Source organism: Rhipicephalus microplus, chromosome 8, assembly GCF_043290135.1.
Source record: "Rhipicephalus microplus isolate Deutch F79 chromosome 8, USDA_Rmic, whole genome shotgun sequence".
Lineage (NCBI taxonomy): Eukaryota > Metazoa > Arthropoda > Arachnida > Ixodida > Ixodidae > Rhipicephalus > Rhipicephalus microplus.
Window position 1 is genome coordinate 67,945,306 of NC_134707.1, and position 23,245 is coordinate 67,968,550.

Genomic DNA, 23,245 nt, shown 5'->3' on the forward strand with positions numbered 1-23,245 from the left:
TTATTTTAAGATCTCACCGCCTAGTCAACCTCTCTTTGTGCCTGCGTTCATATAACATTAAAAAAGTGAGCGTGTGCTTACCAGAAGGACCACTTGAAAAACAACATTTTGCTCCTCCAATGATTCTCAAGTGTTACATAAAATGTGTGCATAGACACATTGCCTTCGTGTGCTTACGACTCTGGTGGTGTAGCTTGCAGGAAGCTCATCAATGCATGCGAACGTCGCGCTACAATAAATATTGTGTGGCCTCAAAGACGAGCACACACGTAGAAGTGGTCTCGGAGGCTGTCGAATACCCCTATAGTCACTACAAAATGACTTTCGAAACAAGCTTTATTGTATTTTCCTATCTGTAGGGCTGCGACGGTTCCCGACATTTGTCTCCTAACTTCATATGTTATTTTATGCCCAAGCTGCCTAGCTTGAAAGATGCTATTCTTTCTCTGAAGACCCCACTGCGTGCTCGCAATTTTACAGCTTCAGTGACAAGCGGCCACGACGAGCATTGGGATTTGCTGCCGCGGAGGCCCTTCCGTCACCGCCGCTTGTCACGTCGTGCAACTCTGGACAACTATAAAAGTCCGCTTGTTGCCTGTGAGCCAGCGTGGCAAATTTTGGCAACATGACTGCACCCCTGATACTCCCTTTGGTTGTGATTTACTCACGACGCTTGTATTCCACACGTACCTAAAAGAATGCATGGTATCGACCACCTTCTTGGCATTCGCATTTCTCGGGAAGAGTCAGAGAGAGGCCATATTTTGTCGTAAATCTTGTTATCGAAGAACATTTTGATGTTTAGACGGTACCTTGTGACAATGATGAGTGGTTTTTAATGACGCCAGGGCCAATTTCTGACCGAAGATCGCCATTTCAATAAACTAGAGATATGAACAATGATATGACGCGTGGCTGTAAAGAGGCCTTAAAATTTCTCGCGCTAATGCAAGTAAAAACGTAAGTAATAAAATCTTGACAGTGGCGTGAAATATGTGCAATGAGAGTGAATGTCAAAAGGTCATGATAATAAGACTATGGCGGAGATGTAATCACCACAGGTCCTGCTACAGATGACATTGAAATATGCAGTGAAAACTGCGTACATCATATAAAAACGTAAAGAATGAGTGGATTTTAAAAATCGGATGCCTACCGATAAGCATCCCAGGCTGTAGTGGGGGCTGCTGTTGGTAGGGCCGTAATAAGTGCTTTTTCCATAGAGCATCCAACTCATTACACTGGACGAGGAAATGGAGAACTGCAAGTGGTTCTCCACATCTCGCACACAATGGTGGATCACTCGCAGACAGCATATATGAATGTGTAGAGTATGTATGCCCTGTTCTTAGCCTTGTGAGTGTCACTTCAGTATGTCGCGATTTTGATAGAGGTGGCCAATGACGAGGTTGTGGCTAATTAACACGTAGTTTATTACTTGTGTGTCTAACCCACAAGTTTTGGCAATAACCTCTGAGTTTTCGTTTCAAGAAAGGTTTCACGTCAAGTGCAGAGATTGGTATTGATACATTAGCGCCATCGCTGCTGGCAGATGCAGCCAGCTGATCTGCCAAAACGTTTCCCTGCATCTCACGGTGCCCTGGCACCCAGAAGACTACAACACGCTGCTTGTATGAGTAGGCTGCGCATAACAATGAATAAAAGAACGCACGAACAGGGTTTTTGTGATTTTTAAGTGTTTTGACGGCTTTCACCATACTCAGAGAGTCCGCGTAAATTACCACTTTTTGTGGTTTTATATGTACAATGTGTTTAATAGCCGCAAGGATCGCATTAGCTTCACCAGTGAAAATGCTTGAATCAGGATGCAGGACGCCAATATCTGAAAAGGATGGGCCAATGGCTGCGTCTGAAACAGAAGTGTTGGACTTTGATGCATCTGTAAATGACTCAGGGCATGTGTACTTTTGTTGTAGTTCTAGGAAGTATGTGCGGATATGTACAATGGGTGCGTGCTTTGCAATCTCTAGGGAGTCTCGTCTCGACCGCCGAAGAGAGCAGACGTGTTTTTCGGTCGGTCCCCGACCGGTTTTCCTGGAGGAGCACGCGAGCGTCTAGTGAGGCGCCGTACCTTACGGGCGCTTCCATGCTTCCCTTTTTTTTTTTTCTCCCCCAGTTTTTTATTTTGATAGCTTTTGCGCACACCCGTGCGCCGTTTTAATTTTTTCTTCCCTCCCTTGTCCTATTGAGCCATTTTTTGTCTCAAGCCCTGTTCAGGGCTATCAAGATATTGAGGAAATGTAGAGCCCTCTCATCTCCCCTTAGTTCTTTTTTTTTTTAATCTGTAATGACCTCGCCTAGTACGGCCCATCGCCTCTACCAGTAATGACGGACACCCCTTCTAAGGACGCTCCTGACGAGATCACCCTCTGCGCGAGCCTGCATGCTACCTCAACGAGCCGCCCCAGCTCACCCAAACAATCGCCTGCGGCCCCGATGATTACCCGGGCTCGTAAACTGAAGGCTGCTGCCAATCGTCTTCAGAAGCACTCATCTACCAGCACCCCAACTTCTCGGCCCCATGTACGAAGGATCGGGAAACTGTTGCCACCACGCCGGCGTCAGGCACCAAAAATCAAGGCCGCCACCACGAAAAGCGCGAAGCTAACGGCCGCAGCCGAGGAGGCCGTCGCCGCCATTTCCTTAGTACCACAGCCTTCCCAACTCCATCTTGTACCCACACTACAAGAGGGAAGCAAGGCTGAGCTGCAGGACTACCAAGAATCGGTCGCATCAACACCGGCAGACAGCGAGGAACAGGCCAGTACCGATTCCTCCTCGCCCACATCATCCTCCTCTTGGGAGCACAACACGCCTCCGTCCTCCTCTCCGTCCCTGTCGCCCTCCCCAAAGGGTCTGGCCCTTTTCAGAACCGGAATCTGCGCTGACGGACCAGGCCGCCAACGAGCAACACAACAGGCGTCGTTTGCAGCTCCCCCCAAGCGAGCGCGCGCTCACTCTGCGCCGCCGGCAACCACTTTCTGCCCTTGCCTGCTGGCCGTGCAAGCCTGCCGCGCCGGGCGTCAAGAAGACCTGTTCGGAGAGGGGTGTGCACGTAGTGCTGTCTCTCCCCTTTTTCCAGGCGAAGGAACGCGCATGACCTCTACTGGAAGGGCAACCGAGGCAACATTGGAGTCTCTTGCGCAAGCGGGAGCCTCCCAGACCGCCACAGGAAATCCCACCCTCCTCGAGCCTTCCCCACCTTCTTCCGGTCACGCAACCCGTCCGACCCGTCCTCCAGAGAGAGCGGCCTCTCCGGTGTCTGATGGGGTGGTTTGTTTACCTCCCACCTCCTCGCCACAACAACAGCACTCTCCTCCACTCTCACGCTCAAAGGAGAGCACGGGCGCGTCGTCTGCTACGGCCGCAGCTCCTCCGAACTCTGCCGCTAGCACCGCGCCACACCCTCCTTCTGCTTTCGGCCCCATGCGCCCACTGACGGTGGACGCCTCTACCGAAGCAGATTATGAAGAGGCCCGACGCAAGCACCAGCAGAAAAACGGATTTCCGTGCCAGGCATCAACAGCTACAAATGCCCCTTCCAGTAGGCAGCCAGCCAGTGCAGCTCCCCCAAGCAAGGGAAAGGGGCCCCGCCAGAAACCAGGTCGCCGCCAGCACCAACTCGATATTATCGAACACCTGGTCGCGAATGAGCCCCGCCGCACCTCTGCCACCATCCTCTACCGCCCCAAGGGCAGGCAGAACAACTTCCTCTCCCTCAGCCGCGACGCAATTGCAGCACAGCTCTCGAAGGTGCCCGGCACGAAGCGTGTGCGCATTAACTTCAGCGGCAACGTTGTTGCGGTTGACACCACACCCGGAGCTGACACCTCCGCCCTCCTGGCAGTGGAAAGCATCGGGAATGTGGCTGTCAACGCCAAGACCGCCAACAAAGGAACCTGTACCGGCGTACTTCACGGCGTTGACGCGGCTTTTGACGAGGAGGTCCTCAAAAACAACATAGAGAGCTCTGCTCCCATCCTCTCTTGTGCCCGTACCGGACGCAATGTCCTTCTCCGATTTGTGGGTAACGCACCGCCACCTGAGGTGGCGTTATTTAAGCAGACCCGCCCTGTACGTTGTCGTCGTCGCCGCCCTCTCCAGTGCGCTGGCTGTGGCGCTTTCGGACACACTCATGCGACGTGCACCAGCTCCCCACGCTGTTCGCGCTGTGGCGGCGACCACGCCCGCGCCGCCTGCGTTGCACCCGGCCCCAAGTGCCTACACTGCGGCGGCCCACATCCCGCCACCGAGCCCCGATGCCCTCGCTGGCAACACGAGAGGAAGGTGCTAGAAATCATGGCCTCTGCGGACCCGCCCCTCTCTCGTCGTGAGGCCGAGAGGAACCTTAAGAGCGAGGGAAAAGCCGTGCCTGCTCGAGCACCGTGCACTGGTATTTCCTCGGTAGTGCAACCGGGCCGGACGTACAGCGCGGTTGTTTCGCCCCCGGCCGCCGAACCCTCGGCCCCCGACTGCGAGGTGCAAAAGGACATGGTGATTAGTGCCCTGGCCGCTGCCGTGCAGGCCCTCATCGGGACAATACCGCAATCCGGCCCTGTGTTCGAGCTGTGCAACGCGGCCCTGGCCGCCCACGCTGCCCTCAATCAACATGGCTAGCGGCAAGGTGTTTCGGCCGCGGATTCTTCAATGGAACGTTCGTTCTCTCCGCTGCCGTCACGCCGAGCTGTCTACCCAACTCCTCCGACGCGAGTACGACGTCTTGCTGCTGCAGGAAACCTACGCTCGCGTCGGAACACTCAACCTACCTGGTTTTGTCGGCTATCACAGCACCACGCAGTGCGAACTTGAAGAGTGTAGCGCAGTCCGGTGCAGCACTCCCTCGCATCCTCCCGGCACGTCGCGGGCTTCGGTTTATGTGCGCGCCGACCTCCCTCACGCTCCAGTGGACATCGAGGACATTCTCTGTGACACCCTCGAGGCCGTCGCCCTGACTGTGCGCATCGGGAGCACGGACACCAGTGTCGCGAGCGTGTACGTGCGCACATCGAACTACTCGGCACGCTGGGACACCCAATTCGTGTGCCGCCTCGCAGACCGCCTAAATCACGACGCGGTCATCGGTGGCGACTTTAACTCTCACCACACCTCGTGGGGCAGTGGCGTGACGAACCACCGTGGGCGCGACCTTCTCGATGCCGTGCAAAAGGCCGGACTGCTCGTTATAAACACGGGTAGCTGTACTCTCGCGCGCCGTGGTGTGTCCGACAGTGCCATCGACCTGACTCTCGTGGGTGGTACGTGTAAATATGAGTGGCAACGTGCACCGGACTCTCAGGGCTCCGACCACTACCCCATCGTGGTCACACCCCCCTCAGCTTACATCAGGTACACTCGGACCTACAGTGTTGTGAAGTGGACTCGCTTCAGAGAACTGTGTGCTAGAGTGCCAGTCTCTGCAGACTTCTTCACCGCGCTGGCCGAGTGTCACGACGCAGCTACCACCCACTGCACCGTGCCTGCGGGCACCCCCGCACCAGACATCAGCCTCCTCAACCTTCGCGCCGCGCGTCGCAGGGCGCAGATTGTGGCGGTGCGCTCGCAGAAGGCGGAACATTGGCGTGCCTATAACTGTATTGACGCGGTGTGCCGCAGGCACGCCAGACGCCGTCGCAACCAGAGCTGGGGGAGCCTCTGCTCGTCACTAGATGACCCTCAGAACCACGCCCAAGCCTGGCGCATTTTCGCTGCCGTTCTTCGCACCAGAGAGCCTCGCTGCCCGGTTCTCTGTGTTGCTGTCGCAATGAAGATCGCCACGCAGGAATTGGCTGAGCTGCTGGCAGACAAGTTTGCCCCTCCTGCTTGCCCACAGCCTCCACAGGGACTACCACCTGTGCCTGCACTCAACAGGCCTGAGCTCTTCGCTCCCGAGCGGTACTTTCCCACCGAGGGCATTCTGCTAGAGATCCGCGCAATGTGCACGGAGGAGTTTACTCTCAGCGAGCTGACCGCAGTGCTCAACAACCGCACGAAGCGGTCTGCCCCGGGAGTGGACGGCCTCACCTACCAGGTGCTGCGCAACATTGACCCCTCCACGCGGCCCCGGTTGCTGGAGGCCTACAACGAAGTGTGGCGCACAAGTCAGGTGCCTCCTGGCTGGAAAGAGGCGCTCGTGGTGCCCATCCTGAAGCCACGGAAGCCGGCCACGGAGCTTTCATCCTACCGGCCAGTGTCACTTACCTCGGCCGCAGGGAAAGTCATGGAAGCCATGGCATTGCGACGCCTTCGCTGGATTGCCACCGCAACCAACGCATTCCCTCCCGAACAGAGCGGATTTCGCCCAAGGCGCTGTACGTTCGACTCACTGGCCGACGTGATCGCCACCCTCGAGGAGGCCAAGTACCGCGGCGATTACGGCATCCTCGTGCTGCTCGACGTGAGAAGTGCGTTTGACTGTTTGCCCCACGCATCGATTTTGGACGCACTTCGTGACCTCGGTGTGTGCGGGCGGATGTTTGACTACCTGGAGAGCTTCTTGGGCGACCGCACTCTTCGCGTTCGTGTTGGCTCCACAATCAGCGGTCCCCACTCCGTCACCGCAGGCGTACCCCAGGGCAGCATATTGAGCCCTTTTCTGTTCAATCTGGCTCTTGCCAAGCTGCCCGACTACATCCCGTGCAACACGGCGCGTGAAGTGCATGTGGCGATTTACGCCGATGACATTGCGCTGTTTGACTGCGGCCCCGGTCGCCACCGGGCAGCCCTTCTCGAGTCCCTCCAGGTGGCCATCGACGCGGTTGACGCATTCCTGAACGGGGTTGGACTGGCGCTCGCCGCCTCCAAGACGGAGGCACTGCTCGTCCACCCGCGAGCGTCGACACGCCGCTCCACGCCTCGGCTCTCACTCCGGGGCCTCCCCATCGAGTGGAGCACGAGGGTGCGCTACTTGGGGGTGACCATAGACCACCGGCTCAGCTGGCGACCGGCCGTCAACGATCTGCGGACGAGCAACCGCAAGGTACTCGGCGCCGCACGCAGTCTCCTCGCGCGAGGGCACGGCTGCACCCCTGCCCTTGCCCTGCGAGTCTACAACGCAGTCGCATCGGCACGCGTGATCTACACTGCAGCAGTGGCTTCGTTGAGTGCTTGCCAGCTAGCTGCCTTGGACGCGGACCATCGCAACGCCGTGCGGGAGTACTACGGACTTCCCCAAACCTCCCAGGTGGGCCCCACGCTCGCCGAAGCGGGGGAAACTCCCATCTCCCTGCGGGTGACCCAGCGGACACTAAATCATGTACTGCGGCTGAAAACCACAAGGCAGGGGCAGCTCCTTGTGAACAGGCTATATGCTCTACCTCACTCATCCATGGGGCATCGGGCGAGTGAGCTCTTGACGGTTGTGCCAGACATGCAGTACCCCAGCTGGCTGGCTATCCCACCCTACCGCCACACCCCTCTGGTGATCACCAAGACCATTGGCGGCATCAAAGCGAAGGCGCGCACCCTGCTGGCAGCGATGCAGCAGGAGTGCTCCGCCCTCCTTCACGAACAGCTGAACGGCCGGCTGCTTGTTTTCGTCGACGGGTCAGTGCTTCGCGACGGATCCGCGGCCGCCGCCTGCGTTGTGCCATCAGTCGGCGCGGTTCTCAAGTGCCGCCTCCCCTCCCTCGCCTCCTCCACTGTGGCGGAACTCGCCGCTATAAATTTGGCAGCTGATTTCCTGAGTGAGCGGGCACCCATGAGCGCTGCAGCCATCATCTGCGACTCCCGGGCGGCCTTGGCCGCGATCTCGCGCGAGGAAGACGGCAGCCTCCTTGCGCAGAGAGTTGTCCGGAAGCTGCACGCCGTGCAGCAAACGGGGTGCGACCTTTCGCTGCACTGGGTGCCTTCGCACATCGGAATACCCGGCAACGAGGCGGCCGACTGTGCCGCTAGGGATGCGCACGACCCCGACACCGGCGTCACCAACTTCGTGTGCTCCGCGGATGCCGGCCGTCTCCTCACCGCCCGCTACGTGCGCGAGCGTCATCCCGACCCTCGCGTAGCAGCTGGAAAGCCGCCGCGGCGGCTCCCTCTCAAGGGACTCCCAAGACGAGACCGCGGTTTCCTTCTCCGTCTCCGCACCGGAGACAACTACACCGCCGAGCGAAAACATCGGCACTCCGGGCGTGGCAGTCCATACTGCATGGACTGCGGCGACCTGGAGACTCTGGACCACCTTTTGCTTCATTGCCCGGCTGGTGACGCGAGCAGACAGGTGATGCTCGCAACGTACGGAGCTCTCGGCCTGCCTCGGACAACAACTGAGCACCTGTTGTTCCCGAACAGTGGCCGCGCGCATATCAAGCGTGCCCTTTCAGCGCTGCTCGACTTTGTAGACGGAAGCGGACTGCGTGAGCGAATTTAGAGAATTCGCGCCCCGTGATTTTGGTAGACGATCTGTGCGTCCCCCCCTTCCTTTGCTCGCTCTCTCCTTTCTCTTTCCTCTCTTCGCTCAAGTCTATTATCCCCCATTCCCCTTCCCATGTGAACCACTGCTGAGGTGTCGCACTTAGCTGCAGACAGTTGCGGGGTTCACTTTTCTTTTCTTTTCCAATTTTAAGAACCACTTCCCCCCCCCCCAATCTCTAAAAAAGGACACATCAAAATCTATCAATTGCCACCGCCTTGGTTGCAGACATGCTGAGGGACCATCAAACGATATTCGAGTGACACACCGCTTCCTTCAGAAAGGCCCCTCACACGAAATGAATAGGGCTGTCTCAAGTATGGCCGGTTTTGAAACAAAACAGAAGTAGACATGTTATAATTTTTGAAGTGTGAAAGTTGGTCCTTGTTTGTCTTTGCTTTGAGGTAATATAGAAAAGACATATACAATCTCTGAGGGTGGAGTGACCATTCGTTTGATTCCGCGTACAGGATTTCAACGGGGCTGGTTCGAAAGGCACCCGTAGAGAGGCGGATGCCTAGGTGGTGAATAGGGTCAAGCATTTTTAGGGCGGTAGGTGTCGCAGACTGATAGCTTATTGCTCCATATTCCAAGTGAGTGCGTACGAGGCTCCTGTACAAATTCATGAGACACTGCTTGTCACTCCCCCACGTATTGCTTAACAGCACTTTTATAACATGCATGGTTCTGACGATGATGACGATGACGGCGATGATCATGATGATGATTATGAATATGATGATGAGTGCTTTTTAATGGCGCAAGGGCCAATTGATGGCCAAAGAGCGCCATTTCAATAGTCTAGAGATATGAACAGTGATATGATGTGTAGCTATAATTCTAGAGATATGAAGAATGATATGATGTGTCGCTGTAAAGGGGCCTTAAAATTTGTCGCGCTAACGCGGGTTGAAACATGGAAGTAATACAAGCATGGAAGTGGTGTGAAATATGTGCTGTGAAAGTGGGTAGAAATGTCATGATATTAATGTCATGGAGGAGATGTAGTCATCGCAGCCACCACCACGGTACAGAGGTCGTGCTACTAATGACCTCGAAATATCGGGCGAAAGCTATGAACATCTTTTAAAAATGTGAGAAGTGTATGTAGTGTAAAAAACGGATCCCTACCGATGAGCAACCCAGATGATATATGGTGTTTTTGGCGCAAGGGCCATTTGATGGCCAAACAGCGCCAGTTCATGGGATAAGGAATGTGGACAATGATTGTGATTAGCGGCTGTATAAGGGCCATAAAATTCCTCGCAATAAGGCCGGTAAAAACATACAAGTAATAAAATCATGACCATGCCGTGAAAGGTGTGATGTGAATAGGTGACGAAAGTTAGTGATAATGAAAAACGATGGTGAGCATGTATGGCATTAGCACAAGTGCCTTACTCGTTCATACCCTTGCGTCGAAGGGCCGTGAGGCAAGTGCTTTCTTGTGTAGCCACCGCAGCGAAAACCTCTCAGGAGAGGTCGTGCTACGGAATGCCCGGGTATATGATATGAAAACTATGAATTAAAAGGAATGCCCGGGTATATGATATGAAAACTATGAATTTCTTTTAAAAACGCTAGCAATGATTTATAACTAAAAAGCGGTTCCCTACCGACGAACATTACAGGGTGTAAAGGTATATGTTGTCGGTAGGGTAATGGGAAGTGCAGTTTTCTTAGAGTTTCTAAGTGTTTGCACTGAATTAACATATGAAGGACTGTTAATGCTTCACCACATCTGTCACACAATGGTGGATCGCCACCGGACAAGAGATATGTGTGTGTTGTGTATGTGTGTCCTATCTGGAGCCTCGTTAGTATTAGCTCTGTATGACGCGATTTTGATACTGGCCGCCAATGGCCAAGGTGTGGCTTAATAATGTGTAGTTTGTTTTGTGTGTGTCTATCCCACTTGCTCTGCCAGTAGTTCTGAGTTTTCGTTTGAGAGACGGCTTAAGATCAGGGGCCAGGATTGATATGGATGTAATGGCGGTGCTCTCATGGACAGATGCAGCGAGCTGATCCGCCCTCACGTTGCCTTGGATGTCACGGTGCCCTGGCACTCAGCACACTACAACATGTTGTTTGAGTGTGTAGAGTGTGCACAAAATGAAGTAAAGTGAGACAATAACCGGGTTTTTTAGTTTTTAAGACTGTGCAGAGCCGTTACCATACTGAGGGAGTCTGTATCAATTACTGCTTTTTGTATTTGTAATTGTTTGATGTGTTTAGCTGCCACAAGTATCGCGTAAGCTTCCGCTGTGAAGATACTTGTGCATGGATGTAAAGGGCCAGCATCCGAAAGGATGGGCCAACAGCAGCGTAGGACACAGAGGAGTTTGTCTTGGAGGCATCTGTAAAGAACTCAGGACGTGTGTATTTGTGTTGAAGTTCGAAAAAGTATGTTCGGATATGGGCAATGGGTGCATGTTTTGTAACTTCTAGGAAAGACACATCGCAGTCTATAATCTGCCACTGCCACGGTGGCGGGTATGCTACAGGAGCCATAAAACTGTGTTCAAGTGACACTGCAGTTTCTTCAGCTAGACACTTCAGGCGAACTGAGAAGGGCTGCCTCATCCAAGGCCTGTTTTGAAACAGAGTTGAGCTCGACAAATCATTAATTGTAGAGTATGAGGGCTGCTTCTTGTCTCCTTTCACCTTAAGGAAATAAACAAAGGACATGTAAGTTTTCCGCAGATGAAGCGACCACTCATTTGACTCAACATAAAGGCTTTCTACGGGGATGGTGCGAAAAGCACCCGTATAAAGGCGAATGCCCAAATAATGCACGGGTCCAGCATCTTCAAGGCACTTTGAGTAGCAGACTGAAAGACAACGGCCCCATAATCTAAGCGGGTGCGAATGAGGCTTCTATAGAGGTTCATGAGGCATTGCCTATCACTACCCCACGTAGTACGTGAAAACACTTTTATAACATTCATGACTTTTAAACATTTCGTTTTTAGATACTTGATGTACGGTACGAAGGTCAACTTGTTGTCCAAGATTTAGCCTAAGAATTTATGCTCGGCTTTGACGGACAGACGTTGCCCGTTCAGTCGAATGTCAGGTTCCGAGTGCATGCCTCTCTTTCGAGAGAACAAGACACACGTGCTTTTTTTGGGTTAAGTCGAAATCCGTTTTCATCTGCCCATTTGGAGACCCTATTTAAACCCAGCTGAACCTGCCGCTCACACGTAGCCAAGTTGCATGACTTGAAGCCAAGCTGAACGTCGTCGACATATGTACAATAGAACATATTGCGGGGAATGGACAAGTGCAAAAAATTCATTTTGATAATAAAAAGTGTGCAACTAAGCACGCCACCTTGTGGCACGCCTGTTTCCTGGACAAATGTTTGGGAGAGCACACTGCCCAGACGGACACGGAATGTCCGGTTTCACAAGTAACTTTCGATTATATGAAACATTCTTCCACGCACACCAAGGTGGGAAAGGTCTCTTATAATTCCGAAACGCCATGTTGTATCATACGCCTTTTCGATATTAAGGAACACAGAGAAAAAATATTGTTTATAGACGAAGGCGTCTCTGATCTGTGCCTCGATACGAACAAGGTGGTCTGTGGTGGATCTACTTTCTCGAAACCCGCACTGAAATGGGTCGAGCAAATTGTTTGTTTCAAGGACATGTACAAGTCGGCAGTTTATCATTTTTTCGAATACTTTGCACAAGCAGCTTGTAAGTGCAATAGGCCTATAACTTGAAGCTAAAGAAGGGTCCTTGCCCTCTTTCAAAATGGGAATAATTATAGCCTCTTTCCAGGAGGTAGGGATAGTGCCAGAAAACCAGATAGCATTGCACAAACAAAGTAGGGTTTTTCGTGTTTCGGCTGGTAGGTTTTTTAATATTTCATACACCACACGGTCGGAACCTGGGGCAGAAGTACTGCAGGAGTTTAGGGATGTTCGGAGCTCCGCTAGACTGAAAGCTTGGTTATATGCCTCGTATCTAGTGGATTTGTGTTCGAGTTTCTGGTTTGCTATTCTTGTTCTGTATTTTCGGAAAGTGTCAGTATAGTGGGACGAGCTGGATACTCGTTCAAAATGTACCCCGAGGAAGTTTGCTTGATCTTCCAAGGTATCACTCTGAGTGTTTACGAGTGGAAGTGTGTGTACTTGTTTTCCTGCTATCCTACCGACCATGTTCCAGACTTTAGCCTCCTGTGTGTATGAATTAACCCCTGATAAAAACTTCTGCCAGCTTTCTCTTCTGGCCTGCCGACGCGTTCTCCTAGCTTGAGGCTTTATTTTCTTGAATGTGTCAAGATTTTCGGCTGTCGGTGAGTTCCGAAGCAGCCTCCAAGCTCTGTTTTGCTGTTTGCGCGCGTTTCAGCATTCAGAGTTCCACCATGGCACACGCCGTTTTCCAGGGTGTCCATTTGTTTGTGGGATGCATTTTGTTGCAGCATCAATCAAAAATGCTGTGAAGAAGTTGACAGCAACATCAACGTTCAAAGTGCATCTGTCATTCCAACCTAGACGAGCGATGGTACAAAACTGTTCCCAGTCGGCTCTGTTTACGAGCCACTTGGGAACACGTGGTGGACACTCATTTACTGTATTTGTGCTCAAAACTACGGGGAAGTGGTCACTTCCGTACAGATTACTGACAACTTTTCACTGGAGTAGAGACACAAGGGATGGAGATACTATGCTTAGGGCTATGGAGGAGTAGGTGTTATTGGCGAGATTATAATAGGTTGGTTCTTTTCGATTTAGACGCGCTCGACGAGAGAAGGAACTGTTCAATCAGTCGACCTCGCGCGTCATACCGAGAGTCACCCCATAGCCTGCTATGCGCATTACAGTCTCCAAGGAGAACATAAGGTTCTGGAAGTTCATCAATTAAAGAGTGTAAATCACGTTTTTGTAGCTGATATCTAGGAGGAATGTAAATAGTGCAGATTGTGATCAGTTTATCAAAAAGAACTGCTCGAACAGCCACTGCCTCAAGGAATGTTTGGAGTTGTGTGTTCATGCAATTCCTTAATTCACTATGATGGCAACACCTCCGGATTATGTCATGGCATTATCACGGTCCTTTCGAAAAATAACGTATTTACGAAGAAATTTTGTGTGTTTTGAATTAGGGTGTGTTTCTTGTACACACAGCACTTTTGGTGAGTGTTCGTGTAAGAGTTCTTGGATGTTGTCAAGGTTTCTGAGAAGGCCCCTGACGTTCCATTGTATAATTTGAGAGTTCATGGTGAATGTAAAATAATGCGGTGTGTACGAAAAGCGAGTGGCTGTTTAGACGGGGAGATTGAGGTCACTTAACAGGGCCGTCACCAGGTCCTGTTATTTGCTTTTTTGTTTTCTTGGCGCGCTCCAAGGAGCCACGCCGCTCTTTCGGCACCAAGGGTGCCTGCGTATCCATTGCCTCCTCGGAGGCACTAGATGCCCGCACGTGCGGGCTGTTAGTTCGGATTTTGGGCCTCGTCAGGTGAGGGGAGGCCTCGAGACCCGAAGACTCTGGAGTCTCCGGTCTCTGTTTGGGAGTAGGCGGTGCAGCCTGGGCTACAGCCGCCTTGGGGGCAGGTGCCACAACCGCCGGCTCGGTATGCGCGGGCCGAAGGGGTGGCGAGCGCTGGTGCGGCGGTGCCCCCTGACGCGCCGCATCAGCGTATGTAGGTCCATAGAATGGAGCGACTCTTCGCCGTGCTTCCTTAAATGTAATGTTCTCCTTCACCTTCAACGTAATTATTTCTTTTTCTTTTTCCCAGTATGTGCAGGAGCGTGAATATGCGGCACGGTTTCCTTCGCAGTTTACACAGTGTGGCGGTTGTTTGCAGTTCTCAGACACGTGGCCTAGAACTCCACATTGTGCACAAGTCTGGCGACCGCGACAGGTTTTAGAGCCATGGCCATACCTCTGGCATTGGAAGCAACGACGGGGGTTAGGTATGTACGGCCTGATAGATGTCTTTGTTTACCCTGTTTGAATAGATTCCGGTAGTTTACTGGATGCAAACGTGAGTATCAAGTGTTTCGTTGGTATCTCCTTATTATCTCTTCTGATGATAATTCTGTGCACATTATTGACATTTTGGCTCTTCCACCCTTCCAAATGTTCAGTGTCGGTTAGCTCAAGCAAGTCTGCATCGGATACCACTCCGCGAGTGATGTTCGTGGATCTGTGTGGTGTTACGGTGATCGGTACGTCACCAAACGTTGAGAGGCTGTCTAGCTTTACAAATTGTGCTTTGTCCCGAATTTTGAGAAGAAGGTCTCCGCTAGCCATTTTAGTTAATTTGTATCCAGCCCCTAGAGTTTCAGTAAGACACCTGGCAACTACGAAAGGAGATACGGTCCTGGCTTGCTTTCCGGTTTTTTCACAGTGAATGACGTGGAAGTGGGAAAAAGTTTCTATTGGCTGGTTGAAGAAATTTATGTCGTCGGTGCGTACCCGCTTTAGGCCGGTACGATCAGACAGTTGACGGAATGCTCTATGCATGCCGGTCTTATTTTTGTTCAGCAGCATTGGCGGCCACCCACCACCGAGCCCAACAAGGGGACGCTGCAAGTTTGCAGGTGCTGAAAGCTTGCAGACGTCGGCCGTACAACACTGCCATAACCCAATGCGCCTAGACCAAGGTAGGCTATTTGCACAGAGTTAACCCTTGTTGCCAGGAAAATTGGAAGTAAACAGAAGAGAGAAGTAGACAGAAAAGCTAAAAAAGTAAGAAAGACGAAGATGTAGGGAGAGAGAGTTAGGAAAAGGTGGCTGCCGATTTCCCCTGGGGGGGGGGGGGACAGCCCAAGGGTGCCGTCTACGTGAAGCCGGGGCCAAAGGGGTGCGTTGAATCTCCCGGGGGGCCTTGAAGGTCCAATCACCTTGCGTCGGCACAAGCCCCAGGATTCCTATTTCCCCCGGACACGGCAAAGCCATGCACGGCTATGCGTGGGAGGGAGTAGAAACTCCCCCGTTAGCTCCGGTCCATGGTGTCACTACACACCAAACGCCTACTTGCGAAGGCGCCCCTGCGGGACTTCCAAGGTTCTGGTGCACTTGTTCTTTAGAAACTTAATGTGTGGTACGAAGGTTAGCTTGGTGTCCACAATTAAGCCTAAGAGTTTGTATTCGGAATTAACAGACAGGCGTTGACCATGCAATTGAATGTCAGGGTCGGGGTGAGTGCCTCTCTTACTAGAGAACAAGACACGCGTGCTTTTTTGGGGGTTTAATCGGAATCCGTTTTCATCCGCGCATTGGGAGACATTGTTCAAGCCAAGCTGAGCCTGCCGCTCACAAACTATTAGGTTACAAGAGTGAAATCCAAGCTGGACGTCATCGACATATGTACAGTAAAACATATTTTGTGGGATGGAATGACGCAAAGAATTCATTTTGACAATAAAAGGAGTACAGCTAAGTACACCACCCTGCGGCACTCCTGTTTCTTGGACAAATGTTCGGGAAAGAACGCTGCTGACTCTGACACGGAATGTACGATTGGACAAGTAGCTTTCGATAATAGTAAACATCCTGCCACGCACACCAAGATTGGAAAAGTCTCTGAACATGCCGAATCTTCATGTCATATCCTAGGCTTTTTCGATGTCAAGGAACACAGAAAGAAAGTATTGTTTGTGAACGAAGGCGTTTCGGATCTAAGCTTCGATACGTACGAGGTGGTCTGTGGTAGATCTATCCTGTAGAAACCCGCATTGGAATGGGTCATGCAGATTGTTCGTTTCAAGGTAATGTACAAGCCTTCGATTTATCATTTTTGCATAAAGTTTACACTTGCAACTTGTAAGTGCGATTGACCTGTAACTACTAAAGAAATAAGGATCCTTGCTTTGCTTTAAAATCATAATAATAATGACTTCTTTCCAGGCAGAAAGGATTTCACCGGAAAAGCAGATAGAATTATACCGCGAAAGCAGGGTATTTTTGTGCTTCAGAAGGCAGTTGTTTTATTATTTCGTATACTATACGGTTCGAACCTGGAGCGGATTCATTGCATACATGTAGCGATGTTTGTTATTCGGCCAAACTGAAAGGGTTGTTGTACGACTCATGTTTTTAGTACTTTCGCTGTAATTTCTCTTTTTCGATTTTTCTTTTGTGTCGTTAGAAAGCTGCAGTAAATTGCGACGAACTGGACATCTCTTCGAAGTGGGCACCGAGGAAGTTCGCCTGGTCTTTCGACGTGACCCCTTGTGTGTCTACGAGAGGTAGTGAAGATGCGTGTCGTTGTTGTTACCTTGCGAACCATGTCCCAGACTTTAGCTTCTTGTGTATATGGAGTTATGCCAGATAAAAACTTATGCCAGCTTTCTCTCCTAGCCTGCCGATGCGTTCTCCTGCCTTGGGACCTGATTTTCTTAAATCTGTCAAGATTCTCTGCTGTCGGCGGGTCCCGTAGCAATCTCCACGCTTTGTTTTGTGTTTTGCGTGCATTGCGACATTCAGTGTTCCACCATGGGACACGTCGTTTGCCAGGCAGTCCAGAAGTTTGAGGGATGCATTTCATCGCAGCGTCGGTCAGAAAAGCATAAAAGTATTGTACAGCTGCAACTATGTTTAAACCAGATAGGTCAGTCCAACTTGAGTGTGTAATCTGCGAGAACTGTTCCCACTCAGCTTTGTCAGTGATCTTCTGGGGACCTGTGGGCGATATTCATTTCATATGGGTGTGGTTAGCGTTAAGCGAAAGTGGTCATTTCCTGAAGGATTATTGATGACCTTCCATGCCAGTAAAGAAAAAATGGATGCTGAGACAATACCGAGGTCTATTGACGAGTAGGTGTTGTTGGCTAGGCAGTTCTATGTGCACCCTTTCCGATTTGGAAGACACGCGCCAGAAGTAAAAAGGAGCTGTAAGATCAGGCGACCTCGAGCATTGCAGCAGGGCTCACCCCAGAGATTGCTTTGTGCGTTGAAATATCCAAGGAGAATATAAGGTTCTGGTAGTTTATCTATTAGGAACTGGACTTCACAATTTTCAAGATATTAGTGTGGAGGTATGTAGACAGTGCAGATGGTGACGAGTTTGTTCAGAAGAGCTACACGAATAGCAACTGCTTCAAGAGATTTTTCGAGTGGCGAGTGGTATATGAGTGCATGCAATCCCTTGATGGACTCACACCACCACACCACGAGATGACGTGACGGCTTCATTGCTGTCCTTTTGAAAAATGATACGCAAGCGTAGAAAATTAGTGATCTTGGGCTTTAGGTGTGTTTCTTGTACACACAGCACTTCTGGTGACCGTTTATGTAAAAGTTCTTGAACATTTTCAAGGTTTCTCAGGAGTCCTCTGACGTTCCACTGTAAATTTTTTGTCTTTATTTTCATGGTAGCTAAGCGCTGTGTGTACAGAAACGTTGCCTTAGGTTACAGGGCCTGCAGAGGGACCTGTAATACAGGGTTTCTCTTTCATGTTTCGCTCGAAAGAGCTGCGCTTTTCCTTCGGCGTCTGGGGTGCTGGAGGAGTATGGCTTGTGTTCATCACAGCTTCTTAGGTGGCGATGGTGCCTGCTTGGCAGGCACGTTCATGGCAGTTTCGGACCTGACTGCAGGTGCAGTGGTCCGGGGTCAATTATTGCAATGGTCCGGGGTCGAATGGTGGCCGGTGCGACTATTAGTATTCGTCATTAAGTTGATTTGCCATGCGATAAGTATGGTAATACTGTACTACTGTGGCCTGCATATTGCGAGTTTAAATGGGGACACCAGCGGTAGCTGCTCGATGAATACATAAATTTGATTATAACGTCTGATACACGAGTTATGATATGAAACGGCTGCGTGGAGAACACGGTAGTGTGCAAAAACTTTAGTTACTGCACCATTGATGATGATGATGAAGATGTGTAGGGCTAAATAACGCAAGTTCCTTTTGATAGTCAAAGAGCGCTATTTCAGTACACAGCAGATGTGAGCAATGATAAGGTATGTGGCTGTAAAGAGGCCTTAAAATTCCTCACGCTTACGCGCGTAAAAACAGAGGCGTAATAAAAGCATGACAGGGGCGTAAATTATCTACAGTTAAATCTAAAAGCGAATGGTCGTGACACTAAAACTATGCTGAAAACATAACCACCGCAGACGCGGTTTCAGTAGTGAGGTGGTGCTACGGATCAGCTCGGTATATAGGTTAGATTAATTTGGTTTTTATGGCGCAAAAGATGATGATATTAGGTGTTTTTTGGCGCAAGGGCCATTTGATGGCCAAAGAGCGCCAGTTAATGGGACAAGGAATGTGGACAATGATTGTGATTAGCGGCTGTATAAGGGCCACAAAATTCCTCGTAGTAAGGTGGGTAAAAACATACAAGTAATAAAATCATGACCATGCCGTGAAAGGTGTGTGTGGTGTGAATAGGTGAAAAAAGTTGGTGATAATGAAAAACGGTGGTGGACATGTATGGCATTAGCACAAGTACCTCACTCGTTCATACGCTTGCGTCCAAGGGCCGTGAGGGCCAAAGAGTGCCTGGAAATGATATCGTATGAGAGCAATGATTATGTTAAATGGCTGTAAAAGGGCCTAAGACTCTGCGCTCTAAAGGTGCGTAAGACATATCTTTTTTAAAATCATGAAAGTGAAGTGAAGCATGCCTGGTGAGAATGAGTCTTAAGTTATAATGACACCACAGAATAGGGGTGTTATATTAGCACTGATACCTCGCCCACGCCCTTGGCCCCAAGGGCTGGGAGATAGGTGCACTCTTTATATGTAGCATCCGCAGCAGCAGCCTCCTTTCAGAGGCCGTGCTACTGATCACTTGAGTAGATAAGATGGAATGTAGTTACTTCCTTTAAGAATGCATTTAATGCATTATATTTAAAAAAAGGTTCGCGACCAATAAACATAGCTGAGTGAAGGGGTATGTGTTCCTTGTACGCTAGTGGAAAATGTTTTTTTTTTCCGGTAAGCCTCTAGCTCAGAGCATTCAAGGAGTATGTGAAGTACGGTAAATGGATGGCCACATCTGTGACAGCTTGGTGGGTCACCACCGGACAAAAGGTTTGTGTGCGTGCTGTGGGTGTGTCCTACTCCAAGCCGACAGAGACTGACCTCTGTACGGCGTGTTTTCGACGTGGGTGACAATTTACCGAGGTATGGTTTAATCAAGTGTAACTTGTTATGAGTTTCTTGATCCCATAACTTCTGCCAATAAGCCCTGAGCTTTTTCCTTATGTTTGGTTTTAGGTCTATTATAGAGACAGCAACTGAAGAGTTGGCAGTGCTTCCGTTAATTGACGTAGCGAGCTGGTTGGCCAACACATTTCCTTCAATCTCGCGATGTCCTGGCACCCAGCACACAACGAATTGTTGCTTCGAAGTATAGGCCGGGCAGAGTGTTGAATAGAGGGGTGTAATTATAGGGTTTCTGTGTTTTTAAAGATTTTTTAATGTTTTTACGACACTCAGGGAGTCTGTGTATATAACTACCATTGGCGTATTCAATTCTTTGATGTGTTTAGCGGCTATGAATAACGCGTAAGCCTCGGCTGTAAAAATGCTTGTGCTGGTGGAAAGAACGCCGGCATCCGAGAAGGATGGGCCGACCGCTGCATAGGAGACGCCAGTATGGGACTTGGATGCATCAGTATAATATTATGGACAGTCATATTTATGTTGAAGCTCTAAGAAATAGATCCGAATGTGTATGGGGGAGGAGTGCTTTGTGACAGCTACGAAAGATGTGTCACAGTCTATAACCTGCTACTGCCATGGCGGGAGCCGCAGAGCGGGGGGTCGGAGGTGGTATTCAAGCAGTGGGACATTTGTTTCTTCAGCTAGGTCTCTAACACGCAGCGTGAAAGGGCGTGCCATTGCGGGTCGATTGTAAAATGTTGAGAGCTGGACAGGTTGTTGATGATGGAATATGCAGGTTGCTCAATGTTCGCATTTACTTTAAGAAAATACATGAAGGAAGAATATGTTCTCTGCAGATAAAGTGACCGCTCGTCTGATTCTACATAAAGGCTTTCAACTGGGCTTGTTCTAAAGGCGCCTGTTGACAGGCGGATGCCTTGATGATGAACAGGGTCCAAGATTTTCAGAGCGGTTGGCGTGGCAGAGTGATAGACTGTTGCCCCATACTCAAAACGTGAGCGTATAAGGCTTCTATACAGATTCATGAGGCACTTTCTGTCGCTGCCCCACGTTGTTCGTGACCGCATCTTTAGGATATTCATTGTTTTCAAGCATTTATTTTTAGGATGTTATATGTCCGGTACAAAGGTTAACTTCGCATCTAAAATTATACCTAGGAACTTATGTTCTGTGTTTACGGGTAGACGCTCACCCTTAACGACCAGTTCACAATCAGGGTGCAAGCCTCTTTTTCGAGAAAAAAGGACACAGGTGCTTTTCTGTGGGTTCAGTTTGAACCCGTTTTCATCAGCCCTTTTGGATACCTTGTTAACCCTTTACTGTACGATTTTTTTCTTTTGCCGTGAAATTATTTATGGTGTTGAGGAGAACTATAACAATAACTCTACTAACAAAAAAATTAACAGTACTGGACTTTTACAGTTTTTAGTTGCTAAAAAAGGTACGTTGCATTTTCGCAACAGTGCGCGCACACAGAAAAAAATCGAGAACAAACAGACCTTTTTCATTTCAACTGTAATGTTTGTTTACAAGACAGTCAGCGAGGGGGAACAAATGCTACAATAGATAGCTATCTCACTTGATTCCTAGGAAAGGTTTGTTTTATACTAACCTTTACTGAGTACTGCTATACCACTAGAATTTATCGGTAAGGAATCAACAATGGTGGACTCATTTTGTTGTGTGGTACGAAAAAAGCAATTGCTCTTGTTTGTCGAACAGAGGTGCACTTCACACTTTACACCGTACCTAATGCAGATTCCCGTGCAGCCTGGAATCTTGCAGCGCTGCCGCTTCTGGCTCCAAAGGACCCAGTGACCAACCTGGGGAAGGAAATGACAATTATGAGTCCTAAGACAAAGCTCCATAGATGAGAAATAATACCTGATCTAGCCGGACATCTTTAGTTGGAGCTGGAGCTGTTGGTCCCCTTTTTCTCTTCTCCTGAGAGGCTTGTTCTATTGACTCGTTGCTAGGCCTTCCTCGCTTCTTCACCACCGTCTTCCCAGCCTTTCCGAGTGATGCAGCCACGTTCATCTTGAAGTCGGCGAAAGGAAGAAGCCTTTCTGCGTACTCATCTCGTTTGCACAAGGCATTCCTCTTGTAGAGCAACCAAGCATTTACAGCTGTCAAGTCAAGGATGTGCAGAAAAACACGAAAATAATATCGCTTCAATCTCTGGTAGGGACGGTAAATGGAGATGAGGGAGTCTAAAAGGTCTACACCGCCCATGTGCTTGTTGTAGATGGTGATAACTGCAGGGCACGGCATCTCACTTCCCCCCTTTTTCTGACGATTGTACCTTGATGTCCTTGCAGCAGGCTCTGCTCCAATGCAGGAGGATAGAGGGTCACTGCTCGGTTATCTTGCCACCTTGTACACGACAGTTCAATTCCATCCACAACTTTCACCCTTTCTTCGAAGTGTCCTCTCCCCTTTCTTTTTCATTTTCTGCTCACCAGGCAGGCTCACTCCAGGAACCCGGTTTTTCCGCACTGTTCCAATGCAGTGAACTGAGTCCTTCTCTAGGTACACTTGCAAACTTGGGCAGTTGAAATAGTTGTCGAAGTACACTTTGTGGTGTACGCCTCTCGGAACCGTTCTACACAAGCGAACGACATTTCCACTCGCTCCACCATCAGGCTCCCCTGAACGTCTTTGCGCCGAGTTCTCCTGCCCGGTATATACCTCCAATTTGTAGGAGAAGCCGCTTACACCGGAGAGTACGAAAACTTTGTAACCCCATTTCTTGGGTTTCTTGGGGCAGTACTGCTTGAGGGAGCTTCTGCCTTTGAAGGGTATAATCTGTTCATCGATAGATAGATGCTCTTCAAGAGGCACAAGTGACAACTGTTCATTCATGGTATCAATCAGAGGCCTCACCTTCGCAAGCCGATCTCTTCCTGGAGCGTCCTTTGGGCCGAGAGTACTATTGTCTACGAAGTGAATGTTATGCTTCAGTTTTTCGAAGCGACCCACAGGAAAGTTGTCAGCAACTTGGCTAACCCTGGTCACTGCGTTCCAGTACCACCTTGTGTTCCTCATTTGAATGATCGACATCCACATGCATGTTCCAATAAACACTTCGATCTCTTCTGCAGTAGTACAAAGGGGCTGACTTACGTCTTTCTGGAGTGCAAACAAATTGCTCTGATCTGCAATTAGTGAAATCAGCGGGCCAGCAAAAAGAAACTTGAAGTGTTGGAATGGTGTCTCTAGTTCTACAATGAACTATAGGAGTTCACTTTGCCCGGAGAACTGAACTGTCTGTGGATCTCTTATTAGATTCGCCTTCTTCCAAATCAGGCGTCTTTTAGCTTGTGTGGGGTGGTGGTCAGATGTTCCCCCATATGGTGTAGCTTCGTCCTCGTCGGAGCAAGCACTCGACTCGTTTGTGCTGTCATTTAGGCTTTCGCAGTGAGGTGCGATATCTGTAGGGGAAACAGACAGCGATATGCAGAACCTAAAATTAGAGGTAAAATAAAGTGAAATGCACGTATAGAAAACAGTGTTCATCTGTATTTTTAAATCCGACAAAACGACTAGGCTGGTGTCTTCGCATTATAGACAAAAATTTAAAACGCAGGAGCACAGACATATGGGTGCAGCCGTAAATATGCGAACAGCCGCGGGCGTATGCACACACAATTATAAAAAAATTCCCGAATTCCACCATGCAACACACTGCACACTCGATGAAACGAAAACACTTA

General features: G+C 49.9%; 1 protein-coding gene across 1 annotated transcript; it reads right to left on the reverse strand.

Annotated features, from left to right (window-relative positions):
- Positions 1 to 17,914: 17,914 nt before the first annotated feature.
- LOC119165464 (uncharacterized) lies at positions 17,915 to 21,784 on the reverse strand. The gene is made up of 3 exons (XM_075870230.1): positions 21,417 to 21,784; positions 21,223 to 21,355; positions 17,915 to 17,979 (listed from the first exon to the last, which is right to left on the reverse strand). The coding sequence occupies exons 1-3, from the start codon at positions 21,762 to 21,764 to the stop codon at positions 17,915 to 17,917; spliced, it is 546 nt and encodes a 181-aa protein (XP_075726345.1). The 5' UTR covers positions 21,765 to 21,784.
- Between the last annotated feature and the right edge of the window lie 1,461 nt (positions 21,785 to 23,245).

Bases quoted from the DNA above. Each gene is read 5' to 3' on its own strand.
- LOC119165464 (XM_075870230.1), bottom strand. From the start codon at position 21,764: ATGGGCGGTGTAGACCTTTTAGACTCCCTCATCTCCATTTACCGTCCC. The intron at 21,356-21,416 runs GTATTATTTCTC...TTCCTTCCCCAG, and splicing joins AAGATGTCCGGCTAGATCAG to GTTGGTCACTGGGTCCTTTG. The intron at 17,980-21,222 runs GTACCACACAAC...CTGCACCTGCAG, and splicing joins CAAGAGCAATTGCTTTTTTC to TCAGGTCCGAAACTGCCATG.